The 15,120-nt window shown below is 36.8% G+C and overlaps 1 protein-coding gene across 1 annotated transcript; it reads left to right on the forward strand.

The window, feature by feature from the left end:
- Window positions 1-5,303: 5,303 nt before the first annotated feature.
- LOC143540448 (codeine O-demethylase-like) lies at window positions 5,304-6,661 on the forward strand. Its single transcript, XM_077033506.1, has 4 exons — window positions 5,304-5,546; window positions 5,644-5,891; window positions 5,998-6,325; window positions 6,425-6,661. Exons 1-4 carry the CDS (start codon window positions 5,304-5,306, stop codon window positions 6,659-6,661), a joined length of 1,056 nt encoding a protein of 351 aa, XP_076889621.1.
- Window positions 6,662-15,120: the final 8,459 nt, after the last annotated feature.

Here is a 15,120-nt window from a genome sequence, read left to right on the forward strand (position 1 = left end):
CCATGCATCGAATCGTTACTCGTTTATAATAAATATTAAATGAAAGTTGAGAAAGAAAAATGACGAGTAATTGAAGACGTTTCGAGTGAATTATTATTTTTATATTATTTGTTTGGTCTTATCCAAGCGGCGGATGGAGTGAAGACCAAGGAACCAGACCACTATAAATAGACGATTAGGTCATGTGTTTCATCATGTGTGATATTTTGATGTATTGAGAGTTTGCCCCTGGGGAAGAGCTCTCCCCAAGGGGCCGAGCGTTTATGTTTATGTATGTATGTATGTATGAGTGTTCTTTGTGACAATCTTTTGGTTAATGAAATCATACTACTGCATCTAATTATTTGTGTTTCGATTATAATTGTTCATCCTATTATTGATTGTTAATTGAATCGAAATCTCCACATCAGCCCGTAGATCTTTCAAGAGTGAATACATGTTGTTGATTCGATCCTAGCTCAAATCCGAGCTCCTCCGTTAATACCGACTATTCACGCTTCCGCACCGGGACTCGATTCTTACAATGCAGCACTTTCACAAAGTGGGTGGAGAATTGATCTCTCGACAAGCATATTTCCTATAAGTCGTATCTTGGCTAAGAGGGTTTATACATACAACATTACACGTATGTCCGTTTATAAAGCCAAGTCTGTGTGAACATTGCGAGCACGCGATGTTTTGCATAAGATGAAACTCATAAAAGCAAACTATAGTTTTAAATATCACTGCATATACTAAAATGTTTTGCTCTTATGGACTACCAGGACTTTCTGAAATTTATTGGGATGTTTAGCTTCGGTTAGCGTGTTGTTCGAAGAATTTGTTCACAGCTTGCTTGAGGGCAAGCAAGGTTCAAGTGTAGGGAGATTTGTTGTATAGGAATTTATACATCTTTTCGGCAATAAAATATCTCAAATAAGCGTAATATCGGCAATTATATTAGAATAAATAACCACTAATGTGTATAATTTCTATCTATAGGTAAATAAAGCCCTAAGAAATTAAACAAGTTGATATACAAAGAAAAAAAGAGATAAACGGTGAAAACAAACTCAACACATCCCATGGTGAATCAAGGCATGGCCATGTCTAGAGCTTACGAAGTAAAGACAAAATTCAGAAAGACAAAACATGGCCATGTTAAGCAAAACGCACCCATGCTATCAAGAACAAGAGGAAAAGATGAAATGGAAGGTTTTGAAGCTAAACATGGTTGTGCCTTCCCAAAACACGCCTATGCTTTCAATAAAAGAGAAAATGACAAAATTTGGACTGTTGTGGACTCACCATGGTCGTGCTTTGCTTAACACGGCCATGTTTTCCCTTGCTGTACGACCTGACAATGAGCATTCAATGCATCAGGAAAAAAATGTCACCATGGTCGTGCTTTGCTTAGCATGGCCGTGTTTTAGCTTCCAAGTCAGCCTATAAATTGAATGATCATCTTCCACATTCAATACGCCTTCCAACGTTATTTGCTCCACTTCAACAACCTCTTTTCAACACCATTAATAAGGGAAGTATCCCATCCATCCAACTCGTTTATGATTAAGGAGATTAAGCTCTTGGACGAAGTCATTAGCATCAAAGATTAGTCATCCAAATTGGTTAGATTGTTTCTTTTTGATCATTTTTGTATCTATTACTTTGATGGTTAACATTATGTTTACTATTGGCTAAACTTTCATAGTATCATCTTGGTTTATAATGAATCTTAATTGAAGTTTAATAATATTAGTTAAACATGTGATCTGTTTTTCGTAAGTAAAGGTTATGTTATAATTATCACTTGATGAGGAATGCTATAATACTCTTAAAAGATGCCCCAAGTGCCAAGCATTACAATAAGCCAAGAAATTGCTAGTCTTATGAGGCATTGGCGAACATTAAAATAGACACCAAGTTCTGAGCATGACGATAAACCGAGGAATTGCCACTCTTGTTAGGGCTTGGTTGATAAATTATGAATCATTAAAAGAGACACCAAGTTCCGAGCTTGATGATAAGTCGATGACTTTCATTCTTGTAACGGCTTGGTAAATAACATAAATCCTAATATGAACATGGACCAAATGAATAATTAGTAGTAACTAATCATTTTAAAATGGGAACTATTGGCGATGTTTGTGGAAATAGATTGTTGATGTTCATCCACTAAACTCGATTAATTGCTTGTTAAGTGAGTGTGCAACATAACCTACTTTAAACAACTCTTGGGTGGTTATTACATGAGTTCTATAATTGTTCAAGAGTTATGTGGATTAATATTTGGTAATGCAAGGTTAACCCTTTACAACTCAACTAATCTTAATTGGTTTTTTACGTATGATACAAAGGTTATTTTTACTAAAATATCAAGGGCTATTCACTTAGTAATTTAAGGGATTGTCTCATCTTTAAAGTAAGTTATCCTACGAATATTTATTGTAAACCACTTGCTTATAAAATTGATGTTTTAGTGGAGATCATGAAGTTATGCATATCTCTTTCTTTAATTATCATTGATTAACATGACTTAGGAATAAGGTGTTAATCCCATATTTAATCACCATGGCAATCTCACATCACATGTTTACTAACTAATTGTTAAACCAAGTTAAAAGTAGTTTGAAGCAAGATGATACACTTTTATCCTTGATCTTTTATCTAAAATATAAAAACCCAAAACTATTGTGTTTTAATTTATGTTTTTAATTTCCTTTTAAAAATTTACTTTCAAACCAAAAACCAAGATGATATTCACTTCCGGTTGAAATAAATACAACGATTCAGTAGTAAAAATCAAACAAGTATGTCAGTGGATCGGTACGTGGTTCTTACCTATACTTTACAACATATACGATAGGTACACTTGTCTATTTGTGTGTGGTTTAGCTAAGATAATAATCATCTTTATAAATTTAAAACTCAACATTGTGTGAACTAAAACCTTTGAAAGACTTAACACTTTTTCTACACCACCCAACGCACATCAGTAAGCATAATGTTTGATACTAATGACTTTTTCCAAGAGCTTAATCTCCTTGTTCTTCAAAGGGTAGGTGGATGGGATAATCCCTTATTTATGGTGGTGAAAGAAGGTGGGTGAAGTGGATTTAATGTTATTGAAGGTGTGTTGAATGTGGAAGATGAAAATTTAATTTATAGGCTGATCTGGGAGCTCAGCACGGCCCGTGTTAAGTTGGGCACGGCCGTATTGATCAATTTGTCCTATTATATTAATGCTCGTTGTCGGATGGTACAGCAGAAGAGAGAACACGGCCGTGTTGATCTCTGAACATGGCCGTGGTGAATCCAGAAGAGTCCAAATTTGTCTTTTCTCTTGTACTATCAACATGGGTGTGTTTAGGTTGAACATGGGCCATGTTGAGCTTCGAAATCTTCAATTTTGTCTTTTCCTTTTGTACTTTCAACATGGGAGTGTTGAGGTTAACATGGTCATGTAGTGACTTCCTGAATTTTGTCTTTTCTTCATATATTCTTGACATGGCCATGCCTTGATTCACCATGGGGTGTGTTGAGTTCGTGTTCATAGCTTTTCTTTGTTAAATCAGCTCGTTTTATTCTTTAGGGATATATTTACCTATAGACAGACATTATAAACATTAGTGGCTATTTATTCTAATATAATTGTCGATATCACGCTTATTTGGAGATATTTTAGTGCCGAAAATATATATAAATTTATATACATCACACATTCGAAAGTGTGCATACAATAAATGGATGCAAAGAGAAAAAAACTAGACAACTTAATCAAAACATACAATCAATCTACGTATGGCGGCGTTAATAAAATAATTAATCAGTTGCTATCATATGCTTCAATCAGAAAATACATATCTGGGTTATTGTTAGTGTTTGCATACAATCAGAATATGGATATAGGGGGGGGGGGGTTAAAGATTTGATAACTTACTGGAATATGGACTTGGGGTATGAAAATACATATTTAGCATAGGAAAATATTATAAACATACACGGGTTTGAAAACACATTATTTCAATATCCATATTTGGTGTGCAAATGATGTTAAACAACGATTTCTATCTTATTAGGGTTTGGAGCGTCTGATGTGATACAGAGATAAGGCATGCTAAGGTAGGTTTTAATTGATTTGTTTTAATAAAAAAAATTAGGAATTAGATGTTAAAAGACAAGGGTGCCACTTGACATAAAAATAGGCCAATTAGATGTCATATGGTACAAACATGATTTATGTTTATTATAATAGTAGACTAAGCTCAAAAGGTTATACATATAACTAAGGGGTTGTTTAACAATCTAGTGTTGAACCAGTAAGAGATCTAAATTATTAAGAGGTAATTTTTGAATGGTTTAGCATTCTTCCTGAAGAAACACGAAACGTACCAGGCATAGTTCGGATCGTCTTCTACGGGATGATGTAACCAAATCTCGCTCTCCTCCGTTCAGATCTGCAATGGCTTTTGGGGGTGTGGAGGTGACTGCTAAAAAATCTCGAGGATCTCTTGTTTACAGACATAAAAATGGTTATAGTGGTGGCTCTTATTGAGAACAACAACCCTTAATAAGGAGGTGGAGACCTCCTTATATAGGGAGCCTCATGGCCACCATCATGGTACCCTAATGGGCCTAGCCCAGTTAGGGTTACCTCCACAAAACCCCCTCAGCCCAATAATATTGTATTAGTCCATATAATAAAATAAGCCAAACATAATAAATTAAGGTCGTAAGCCGGGTTTAATACCATACCCCTACAGTTGATAAAAACAGTCGGTTTGTCATAATTACACGCCAGTCTGACGGTTTTTGGATGACCATTTTGGGTATTTAGATTAAGAAAGGTTAATCTTAGAAGATGGGTGATCAAAATGGCTATTAATGCATATTGGCATATACGCAACTTGGATCGTAGTCATTGTCAAGGGCATAACTTTAGTGTAACTTGAGGGTCCTGGCTCTTTTTTCTTTTTTTTGTTAAAGTAGTGTAAATTTAAAGTTTTTGTCAAAAAATTTGTATACATAGTATAAATTTATCAATTTTCATTTGAAAATTTGAAGGCCGGCCTCCCCAATTTACAAATTCTCTTTTACATATTGAGTCTGATCCCACCTAGATTATCGTACAAACTTCGCCACTTTTCTTTATTTTTTTTCTCATTTAAATAACAATACGGAACCATTTATTCCGTTTAGACTTTTGTAGTTAATTAGTCGGTTAGTATGTCAATTGCCATGACATGAATAAGGAAAGTCAGATAAGCAATTGCACCGCTATATTAACACGCTCTCTCATTCTCATCGACGTTTTCTCTTCCACCATGGCTGCTACTGACTCGCTCCCGGCGAAAACTGCACAACAGATGGCCATGGACCGCGATCAACCGCCTTCCAAATACATCTTTAATAACACCGCCAAATTCGGCCCTTTAGAAACCTCACCACCTTTTGCTCCGGTGCCGGTCATTGACATTAGCCGTTTGCATTCATCTAGCAAACAAATTGATCAACAAACCGAACTAGACAAACTTAGATTAGCACTTACTACTTGGGGCTGTTTTCAGGTTTAAATTAACCGTTCATTCTTTTCTACTTAATTTGTAACTAGCTAGTACGTAATTAATATGAAGGTTTATGGTTTTGATGTTCAAAACCAACCAGGTTGTGAATCATGGGCTTTCGGACTCGTATCTTGATAACGTTCGACGGGTGACCAAACAGTTCTTTGATCTTCCGCTGGAGGAGAAAAGAAAATACTTGAGAGAAACCGGTTCTTTTGAAGGTTATGGAAATGACGTGTCGTACTCCGAGAATCAAGCTCAAGATTGGTGTGATCGCCTTTCTTTTATGATTCTCCCGAAAGATCAAAGAAACCTCCAGTTCTGGCCCCAAAACCCATCGAATTTTAGGTCCGGTTTCTAATAACTTTTTAATTATCCTTATTGTATGCTGACCCAACGAACTCAGAATTTTTTTCATGTGGGACATTTGGGGGCTTAAAAAAATCTTTTATAGGGAAACCGTCGATGACTACGGTGCAAAGATCACCTTTATATCGGTGGCCATATACAAGGCGATGGCGAAATGTTTAGATTTGGAAGAAAATTGTTTTTCAAAACATTTTACTGAAGAGGATCTTTTACACGGGCGGTTTATGCTGTACCCGCCATGTCCAAGGCCTGATCAAGTGCTCGGTCTTAAAATTCATTCAGATAGATCCGGGATTACTCTTTTATTACAAGATCCTGTAGTTGAAGGGCTTCAGATTTTGAATGATGGTAAATGGTACATGGTTCCTGTGATACGTGATGCCCTCTTCGTTAATCTTGGTGATCAAATGGAGGTGAACAACTTTGTTACAAAATACTCATTTCAAACTAGCTATGCCATAATATTAATCTTAACTAAGTATATGTTGCAATTATATATACTTATGTTGCAGATTGCGAGTAATGGGATTTTCAAGACCTCCGTTCATAGGGTGGTGACAAACAAGAGGAAGGAGAGAATATCTGTGGCTATGTTTTCAGAGCCCGGTCCGAACAAAGAGATTGGCCCGGTGGATGTTTTGGTCTATCAGAAGAGGCCTAGGGTGTACAAGACGGTGAAAAACTATGCCATCTTTAACCAGGAAAGTGCTCGAAAAGGCATTACTGGTCTTGTTGCTCTTAAAATTTAAACAAAGCTCATGTAATATACATAATTTATGGACTATTTGTAGAATTTGTGTATACAAATTGTAATTTGTATACACAATATTCTATTTTACTTTAGTATTGCTAATAACAAATAAAGCTCTTTGATACAATTGTAGATTCATTCGTGTTTAATATAGATAATATACATTTTATGCTATATCAAATTGTTTCCCTTTCTTGTCCCTTATAATCCTACGTTGTTTTCTTTTAGATTTCTTATCAGACATAGATTTTATCCCTAAGGCTTGATAGTGTGGGAGAAGGATGATCGTGATGGGCTGAGGTGGCAGCTCGTCGATACTGATAGGAACACCAGCCCTTCATGTCGGTACCACGAAAATTGTTTCTCGATCGGCAACTCTTTTCAGATTGTCCAGAGGTCTTCAAAATGCATATTTTATATTTACAAGTTATTAAGCCCTGCTTGCGGTGCGCACATATGATGTATATATGTGTGAACCCTCGGGTGGGCAAAAGTGAAATTGCACTAATTTTGACGTTATTTTACTAATCTCGTGAAAATAACGTTAAAAGTGACGGACGGTTAATCAGGCATCATGTAGTGGCGTTGATAGCCGAAAGACAAGGGTACATGCACCAATCAGCCGGTGTCCCGATGATTGAGTGCTATGTGCCTTATGTCCAAGGTTTGATGCAAAACTACTATCGAGCCGGGGGTCTCACCGGAAGCAGCCTCTCTATACTTATGGGGTAGAGGTAAGGCTGTCTACATCTTACCCTCCTCAGACCCTACTATAGCTTTGCTATTGGTGGGATATACTGAGTACGATGATGATGATGATGATGATATTTACAAGTTATTATGCATTATCATTTTGTTTAGGAAAATTGGAAATAAATAATCTCACCTTTTATGTATTAGCCGATAATAATCCCACCTTTAAAAATCACTAGTAACGGTCCTACCTTTCAACTATTTTTGTCTCAATGGTCATCTGTTAAAAAATACTTAACGTCGTTAAGTTTTTTCCCTAATTCCAAACCAATGTTTTAAGACTTTTGATCAGATGAACGATATGAGTTAACTAATGTAAAACTTATCTCAAAACGGTGATTCAATAGCTTGATTTTTGTTAGTTGGAAATTCAAGCACCCGAATTGAAACATTGTTTCGTCGTTCGGGTAACCTTTTCGAGATAAGTTTTACATCGATCAACTCGTATCCTTCTTACGATCGAAAGCCTTAAAACATCGATTTGAAACTAGGAAAAAACTTAATGACGGTAAGTATTTTTTTAACGGGGGACCACTATGACAAAAATAGTTGAAAGGTGACTATTGGTAGTGATTTTTAAAGATGAGATTATTATTAGACAATACACAATAGGTGGGATTATTTATTTCCAATTCTTCTTTTGTTTATCGCTTTTCTTTTTGTTGTGTTATTACGTATGACGTACGTTATTAAAATGTTGATTCATATTACATTATTAAAAACATTTAATAGAATTACGCACTAATAACGTTTTGTGAGGTACATTAAAATGCTAGTTGATTTGAACCACTCATAATATTAGTATAGGTTGCGTTAAAACTTGTTAAAAACTTAAAATTATCTTCTTTAACTTTATTCAACCACTAACATTTATGATATAGAATATTATTAGTATAATAATTACCCAAAACATTGTTACTATTTAATTATTTATGTTACTACGCATCTTTTAATTAGCTGCTACGCACTTTGATAACTTAATTACGCATCTAAAATTAGTGAAACTATTTCACCTTTAGTTATTTTTTTTCTCTTTTGGAATAGTGAATTTCTTATGTGTTAGGCCACCGCACACTTTAATTTTAGAGAGTTCTGTTGCCTTACTTCGACTATCCTATGTTGTCTGAACAGGCTCATGCTGGATTCAGAGTTCGGCTTGGATGTTTCCTTAGGAAACCATACTATCGGCTGCCACTTGACAGTCGTTGTGCTACCACAAGAACAACACTCTCTAGCGTAAGACACCATGGGACGAAAACCCGGGGGAGCTTGGGATTTGAATTATCAACTTCGCAAGGCCTAGCTCAAACCTTCATTCCCATAATCCACCAAACGCGACTCAAGTGGAAATCGAACTTGGGTCTTCATTGAAGAACCCCCTAATATCACGAGACCAAAAGTGAGGATTGTTATTTCACCTTTATTGAGTTAACCTTTTTATTTTAACAACGTTTGAAACAACCCCAATACCCAAATGAGTTTTTCTGAGACAGGATGTCAACTGTTCATACTAATTTTGATACTCCAGACCTGACTCACCCAATAACGCTGATGAGTGCGTTAGTTTAAATATTTATCGGAATGCAATTATATACTCTATATAAACAGTAGACTTTCAGGATGCCCTAGTAGACACAGACTCTCGTTTGCTTTCTTTTAACTTGTGATCAATCCGATAGTGATAAACTATAACACCGTGAAAATACCCCCATCTAATTTGGGGCTGAAAATGTAAATTCTGAAAGATAAAGGATCATAAATGAAAATTCTGGTTTTCATAATTCTTCGCACGACGCGAAGCTGGAACTGAACTACTTCGCGCTACGTGAAGTATCTAGCACATAAACCAAGGTTCTGAAGCCCTATTAACGACCAACCGACTCATCTAACGAAGTACTGCCGAAGAGTTGCCGATATTTGCTAGTTCTTATTCTCGAGTAGTTGCCTAAGGTAGGAATTATGCTTTAGTTACGTTATTACATAGTTATTTAGAACCTAGTTAAGAGTATGGTCATTAAACGTAACTGATTTTCAAATAGTGTTTTGTTTAAAATAATAACGTTACTTTCATAAAAAGTAATGTTATCAAAACTATATTTTGACGGGCATGTAGTAACTGAAAGAGGGATATCATTAGTAGACTCTTCTTGCCTAAGGTAAGTATTTCGTACAAATCCCAATCAGCCGAGGAACCCGTTTACTTACCTGGAGAAGTTTTCCAATGTGATAAAACCTATTAGGCCAATGCATGCTATCCCAAACGTCGTATGTAAATACAAGCATATTTTCTTAAACGACTATAACTCTACTAAGGTTAGCTCATACTTAAGGTCTGTTGAATAGATTAGACCTAAAGTCTGCTAGGTTGAATCACACTTAAAGTCTGCTGATTAATCAAGACACACCATCAAGGTACTTATCCAAACCTATTACAAATATAGGTTAATAGCATACTGAATGGAAAGGTTCTGAACGACACCGAGCTGACAACAACCGGTGAATACGTTAAACCTTTTACCAACTGAACTAATTTCTCTCTTGTAGTAAACATGTTATTTATTTCAAAGAGTCTGATAAATGTTTGCATGAGATTACCCGTCTCTAAAATCGTTATAATACAAAATAGATAATAAAAAGCAACTCATACCGAATACACATGTGTCTGGATCCATACGTAACTGATAATTGGCATACAAAACCAAGTCAATCATAACCAGTTCTCCAACAGGGTCGCATAGCATAGGGGAAAGATTATCTCCAAATTGGGGCTATGTGACACGAGGTCGAAGACTCACTCAAATTTAAACCAAATACAACTAAATAGATAGCGGTAAGTGGGTATCGAACACGAGGAGTTTGTGGAATATGGGTTAATAAACTAGCTTAACAATTAACTAATATAAAAGTAATGACAAAAAGTAATCTTCAAGTTGATTTTGATTTGATTTATGAACTAAAATAAACTAACAAATAAGTTGCAAACAATTGATTAAGCAAGTATTCCTCTTGGAGTTTGTCAAGACCGTGAGTCAGGTGATACCTTAGAAAGGTTGACAAGAACACACAGACTCAATAACCCAAAGGCCTATTGAATATCCCGACGGAATTAGGATATCCAATGGATGGGAACGAAGGTGTGATATAATAACAAACGAAGCGAAAATATATATTCAGTGCAAGCAAATACAAAGACAAAGATTTACTGTAATAAATGCATCATTCAATGAAACAGTAAATGGAATGTCTAGGGTTTCGTGATGGCGGCGGCGGTACCAGAAAACAAGGAGAATATTCTTTGGAATGTTTCTCGTATTCTGTGTATACAACCGTCTCATTATCCGTGCCCTAAATGGAAACCTAGGATCCTATTTATAGACCCTGACATTCCTTCTAGAATCTCTACTTATTACATAATGAAAGACAAAAACAAATACAACTTTAAGACTCTTTGAGCATGATTAGTATCTTGCTCGAGCAGACTCACTATGCTAGGTATGCTCGATGAGTGTCTTCAAGCATACTTTACTTAGAATATCTTCAGTGAAGATATTCTCCTCCAACAAGCTTCATTCCTCTTGACTAATTCATGCTTTGCTCGAACTAGTCCAGCGAGCAAGCTCATTCTTCTTGATGTCTTCAGTCTTGTCTAAAAACTTATTAAACAATCTTTAGCATGCTCGGATGTAAATCTTGCTCGTGGAACTGAACCGTGCTTGAAGTCCTTGCTTTGAACATATGACATCTTCTTATTGCATCCATGCTTGTCCCCATGTGCTCGAACATCCTGTGCTCGTAACACTTGGTTAAAACTTGTATGATCAAGCTGTTTGCTCGATTGGCAATCCATGCTCGATAGAAGAATATTCTTGCTCGTTGAAGTGTAGCTTGCTTGAAGCCTTAACACTTAGAAGAATCAACCAAAAATGGTTCCGAAGACCTTGCTCGATGTAGTAAAACCATGCTCGATAGTATAAGCTTGCTCGAAGTCTATACTTAGCCGTTTCCTGAGAAGGTTGAGAAGATTCCAATCTTCCTTATCAAAAATCCGACCCAACAGAGTTCGGGTTATTACGCAACACACTTGTTAAAATTCAATGGATAAACCATAATATCTCGATTTTGTGTAAATGTAATTGTTTTTGATTAATCAAGAACTAATTAATCCGACCCAACAGAGTTCGGGTTGTTACTTGGTAATCAATCAATATTTCTAACCCTAATTCCTTCCACTAAATCTCACTTGTCAACGACACCAAGAACGTATAGATTGAAATTAGGTTTAAACGATATGGACAAGTTACAAACAATCACATAAACATCATGATTATACTAACATAAAGAATTAGACAATCAATCCAAGTTCAAGAACAATTAACATAAAGTGTCTTGTAAATAACCTTACATCCAAGAGAAATACAAAAAGATTAGCCACACATGCTTAGCATCATCAATCCAATGTTTAATCCAAAGCAATCAAAGATTATGGTGTTAATCTTCAATTAGAAGCACTCAAAAACTTGTTCTCAAGCACCCAAATCACCCCAAACGATAGTCTAGAACGGAATGCCTTCAAAATTATGTCAAAAGGCAATTATAACATCAATTGCGAGTTGTGACCGCCACCAGCGTGCAGGGTCCACCGTAAGTTACGGTGCCCACCGTAGCTTACGGTGGCTAATAAAATGTTACGCTAGAATTTTTCTGTTTACGGCAACCATCTTATGCCAGCCTCTACCGTAGCTTACGGTGGCTACCGTAAGCTACGGTAGCCCTAGTTCCATCTCACTCTTGCTTCTTTGACTTGTTGACTGCTATCTCCAAATCTCAATTCACTTGCTTCTCTCCATCTGAACATACTCTAGCACCTTTTTGTTCTTATTTGTACCTACATTCACACAACATAGTGTACTAATCCAAATCCTTGAAATTATACATAAACGCACGCGCTTTAATTAGAATTATTACACTTAAGGGTGGTTCTACAATCCACCCGTCACATTACCACACTTAAACGTTGCTTGCCCTCAAGCATCTCAATCAATCTCTTTCATATATATATATATATATATATATATATATATTCTTTTAAGCTCAATAAACACTTTCTTTCACAAGGTTTTGGTCAAGGTCCAAGATCATACCCCATTCCAAGTATTTCATATAAACTATAGCCATACTTCACAATTTCCAAACAATCAAACAATTAAATCTCTAGCCAAACCTAAAATGTTTCTTTAATTTATCTCATGCAACATCCCATACTCAACTACATCTCAATCCGGTGCCTTATCACAATCACCAATACCTGGACACATGTGCAATCCTACTATAATAAGCTCATACAACTGTCAAACCTCCACCTACATAAATGCTTTAATAATTGTGCAAATCAAGAGGTCTTATTTTGGGTTGTAATGGGGCCAAGTGTTAAGTTGCGAAATGGGAATTTTTGAAAGTAGCGCGCGAGATCAGATCCGGCCAAGTTATTACATACTACTCATTAAACTACTATAAACTTTTCTAACTATAATACTGATTTTTTTTTCAAGCTGATTTCATGCTCTTCTTTTTTTTTTCACATAATAAATTTGGATAAACTAACAAATAGCGACTTACTATTCCTTCATACTATTCAATAATAATGCAACAATTACATAACATACCTACTAACTAAGCCGACTCTTCTCACGAATAAATATTTCAAGGGTAAACGATAAACAATAAGCACTAGGTTCAAAGTTGGGTAATTGAAGACCAAACGCCCCTCTCATTAACCACGCTCATATTTGTAATGTATGAGGCCCAACCCCCAAGACCCACACTCTCACTCATCCCAGACGAGGCTATCCTAATTGCCTCTATCTTTTTTGCACGCATACCAAGCTAAGGTCTTCGAAAGCAATCATTGTACGAGTTCTAACAAGGAAAGTCACATTATCAATCTCCTTAATACACGCACCCCGAATCTCGAATTACTCCTATTACATGAGATAACTAACTCAAAACATGTCACCTTTGGCTAGAAGTTTAACCTAACTCGTACCCAACAACTAACCCATAATCATACAAAGGAACCTGACCATGATAAAGGACCTCAATATTAACCCAAACACATTTTTATTATTATTATTATTTCATTTTTTATATTTTCCAAAATTTTCATTTTTTTCATCCCTCATACCCACACTTGAGAAACATTGTCCTCAATGTAGGGTCTTTAGGATATTAAAAGTTTTTTTTTAAACACCACCAACAAACACAGCCCTTAAATCAGAACTTGCCATAACTCCATCCAACCTCCCTAACCCAAACATAAGCATAAAATAAGATACAAAAATGTACAAGGGAACACCTGATTCCCTGTCGACACAGCTCAGTAATAACGCGGTTGCAGTGGTCCAAAGATGGACGTCATCACGTCCGTGAATTCTCCAAATCCATACGCCCCTTGATCCTCACCAATAGCTTGACCTAAACCTTGAGTTTGTCGCGGATCCAACCATTCTGAATGATGCAATAGTGGCATGGGATAATTCACTGTACCAACATACGGGGGCAACGTGGTGTAGTCAACGATCAGTGGGTCCGCCACCACAGTTTGCCCCGAATGCCATGCCTCATGCATTCACCTTTGACGATCATCCACATACCTATGGTTGATTTCACGTTGTTCAGCATAAGTGTGGGTACGGTTCCACACTTCTTGACGATCATACAACTGCTTTGAGCCCGTTGCATGCTTGCGCCCATGAATGTTAGATGATCAAATAGTGTTTGGGCTGTCTCGAGCCAATGATTAAAGTGTGATGGCCTGGTGTTGACTATTACATCATGCATGCTGCCATGGTGAGCCCAATTTGGGTCAAATGTTTTTGACTTGAATAATCAAATGATCGGGGACCCGTATAATGAGAAGGGATTGGTCCCTGTCTATGAGCACCCGAACTACCACCTGCTCCTTTGGTTTCCATTGCAACCCGCTCACCAGGCACATCAGCATAATCATCTTCCCCACTTTCTTCCTCTTCATCTTCACTTTCTACTTCATCCTCTTCCCCCGGTTCCAAAGGTCTAGCATCAACTTTCAAAGCTCTCCACCTTTGACCCCCACTTTTTAACATATGGTACCTGTTACTTTTTTGATATTTCCATTCGACCCCTAGCTTCGCCACCTCGAATGGCTTGTGTTTGTTTCAGTTGCTTTTGATTGACATGCGGTCCACCCCATTGTTGCAAAGTCTGCTGCGGTTGTTGTTCAGGTACATACCCAAATTGCCCTTTAACCCTCAATTGATTCCCATCAACTCTACTTGAATATCCCTCTTCATACTCTTCATACACTTCATTGTTATCACCATAAGGTGGCCCACTAAATGGATGCGGGCCTGACCTAAGACCCGGTGAAGTATGGATTATGGGTGGGTCTTGCGGTAATGTATATGGCTGATTATAAAGTGGATTTTGTTGAGATTGGAAAGGTGATTATTGTGGTTAGTTTGATGATTTTCCTTGAGTAGGCATGAAGTTGTTTAAAGGTGGAAGGTTAGATGGTGATTGAAAGCTAAACACGGTTGAAGTAGGCTCACTCGACTTGTAGTGGTAATGGGTTTGGTGGATGGAGGATTTTCTGGATTGATGGGTGGTGGCATCGGTGGTAAAGATTGACCCGAAGCCATGATTGTTGTGTCAGTTGTTCGACTTTGT

The sequence above is a fragment of the Bidens hawaiensis genome, unplaced genomic scaffold, assembly GCF_021521415.1.
Source record: "Bidens hawaiensis isolate Kalapana, Puna unplaced genomic scaffold, B.hawaiensis_p1.1 tig00012231_1, whole genome shotgun sequence".
Taxonomy (NCBI): Eukaryota; Viridiplantae; Streptophyta; class Magnoliopsida; order Asterales; family Asteraceae; genus Bidens; species Bidens hawaiensis.